The sequence below is a fragment of the Atta colombica genome, unplaced genomic scaffold (assembly GCF_001594045.1).
Source record: "Atta colombica isolate Treedump-2 unplaced genomic scaffold, Acol1.0 scaffold261, whole genome shotgun sequence".
Classification (NCBI taxonomy): domain Eukaryota; kingdom Metazoa; phylum Arthropoda; class Insecta; order Hymenoptera; family Formicidae; genus Atta; species Atta colombica.
The window spans coordinates 1,094,420-1,096,161 of NW_017259361.1; the positions used below are offsets into that span (position 1 = coordinate 1,094,420).

Genomic DNA, 1,742 nt, shown 5'->3' on the forward strand with positions numbered 1-1,742 from the left:
TATATATATATATATCTATAGATATATATAGGTACATGCAAATATACCACTATATTTTCTTCATAAATACCTGCTAATTTTATTTTCTAAAAAATGTGCCAAATATTATATAATTCTATAAATGTTTATTACAGGAAAGAATAGCAAACATCGCACTTCCACAGGTAAAAACATTTCCTGTGCAGATAAGTGGTGGGTACAACGCCCAAGTGAGATTGCATTTACCACCAGGGTTAAGAGAAGATGAGATTACACGTTATCCATTGGTGGTTCAGGTGTAAGTCAAAAATATATTGTGTATCACCTTTAATGGGATCCTAAAGTTATCTGTTTTACAGATTTGTCTATACACAACAGTATTCACTATTTCAGATACGGTGCTCCTGGGTCGCAATTAGTCACTGAAATGTTTAAAGTGGACTGGAATACATATTTGGCTAGTCGAAGAAATGTTATTGTCGCACAAATTGATGGCAGAGGAAGCGGAGGACAAGGCTACAAATTATTACATGAGGTGTATTACAGACTAGGTTCTGTTGAAGTGGCTGATCAACTTGAAGTTACAGAGTAATTGATATATTTTTAAAAAATTAAAATATAGTTAATTAGTTATTTTTTAGCTCTTATATTCAATCCAATTTGTTAAAGTTTAGACATATAAAATTTCTGTAGAGTACACACATACAAGACTTATTATTATTCTCAATAAGATTATAATTGTCCAGGTACTTAAGAGACTCTCTGCATTTTGTGGACAAACGAAGAGTCGCAGTTTGGGGATGGAGTTACGGTGGTTTTGTTGCCGCTCTTGTTCTGGCTCATCCGGAACAGAAGGTGTTTCAATGCGGGATAAGCGTCGCACCTATCGTCTCCTGGGAGCTTTATGGTAAAATATTACTAAACAAATCACGGAGATGGATGTTCCAAATTTAAATAGTCAAACTTCAGGCGTGTAGAGAATCGAAAAAAATCTTTTAAATCCTTTAATAGATATGCTCGTTTTATTTGATTTTGGAAAAAAATCACAAAAAAAAACAAGTTTTTTTCGTGATTTTGCAAAAAAGAGAACATCTATAATTTTACCTGTTAGAGTGGAGGAATGAAAAATTACAGAAGAATTTTTTTTTAGATTTGTTAAAAAAATTTTTTCTGTAACATTTTTACCTTTAAATTTTTATTTGTATAATTTATTACTTTATATGATTTTAACATAAATGATTTTTGTGCAGATTCTGCATATGCTGAGAGATATATGGGATTACCGAATGTGACATCCAATTACAAAGGATATGCTGAATCTAATGTTTATAACAAAGTAAAGTACCTGCATGATAAGATGTTTTATTTAGTACACGGAACTGCGGATGATAATGTTCAATTCCAACAGTCCATGGCACTTGCCCGTCATCTCGCTAGAGAAGGCGTACTTTTTCGACAGCAGGTACTTCAATTTTTTTTTATAAATATAAGATTTATTCATATACAAGTTATTTATCGAGATGTATGCAGGGAAGGTTTGGGTATTTAATAATTTTTCTGTTTTAAGAATTATAGAGATATACAACTGTTGATAAAATTGAGCAACAGCTGATTATTTAATATTGATGTGAATAAATTAAATATTTCATTTCTAACTTTGCTTTATTAAGTGTATTCATATCTAAATCAAACTGTACAAATCAAATGCATTTTGTTTATTTCAACTAAATTTAATCCTTATAAAATTTATATATATATATATA

At 30.4% G+C, this 1,742-nt stretch overlaps 1 protein-coding gene across 1 annotated transcript in view; it reads left to right on the forward strand.

The window, feature by feature from the left end:
• The window catches only part of LOC108689140 (inactive dipeptidyl peptidase 10), an 11,362-nt gene that overhangs the window by 8,899 nt on the left and 721 nt on the right, over positions 1-1,742 (forward strand). The window contains exons 12-15 of the mRNA XM_018195780.1: positions 135-277; positions 373-567; positions 726-886; positions 1,230-1,441. Coding sequence (XP_018051269.1) covers positions 135-277; positions 373-567; positions 726-886; positions 1,230-1,441 — 711 coding nt within the window. The remainder of the gene's footprint in view (positions 1-134; positions 278-372; positions 568-725; positions 887-1,229; positions 1,442-1,742) is intronic.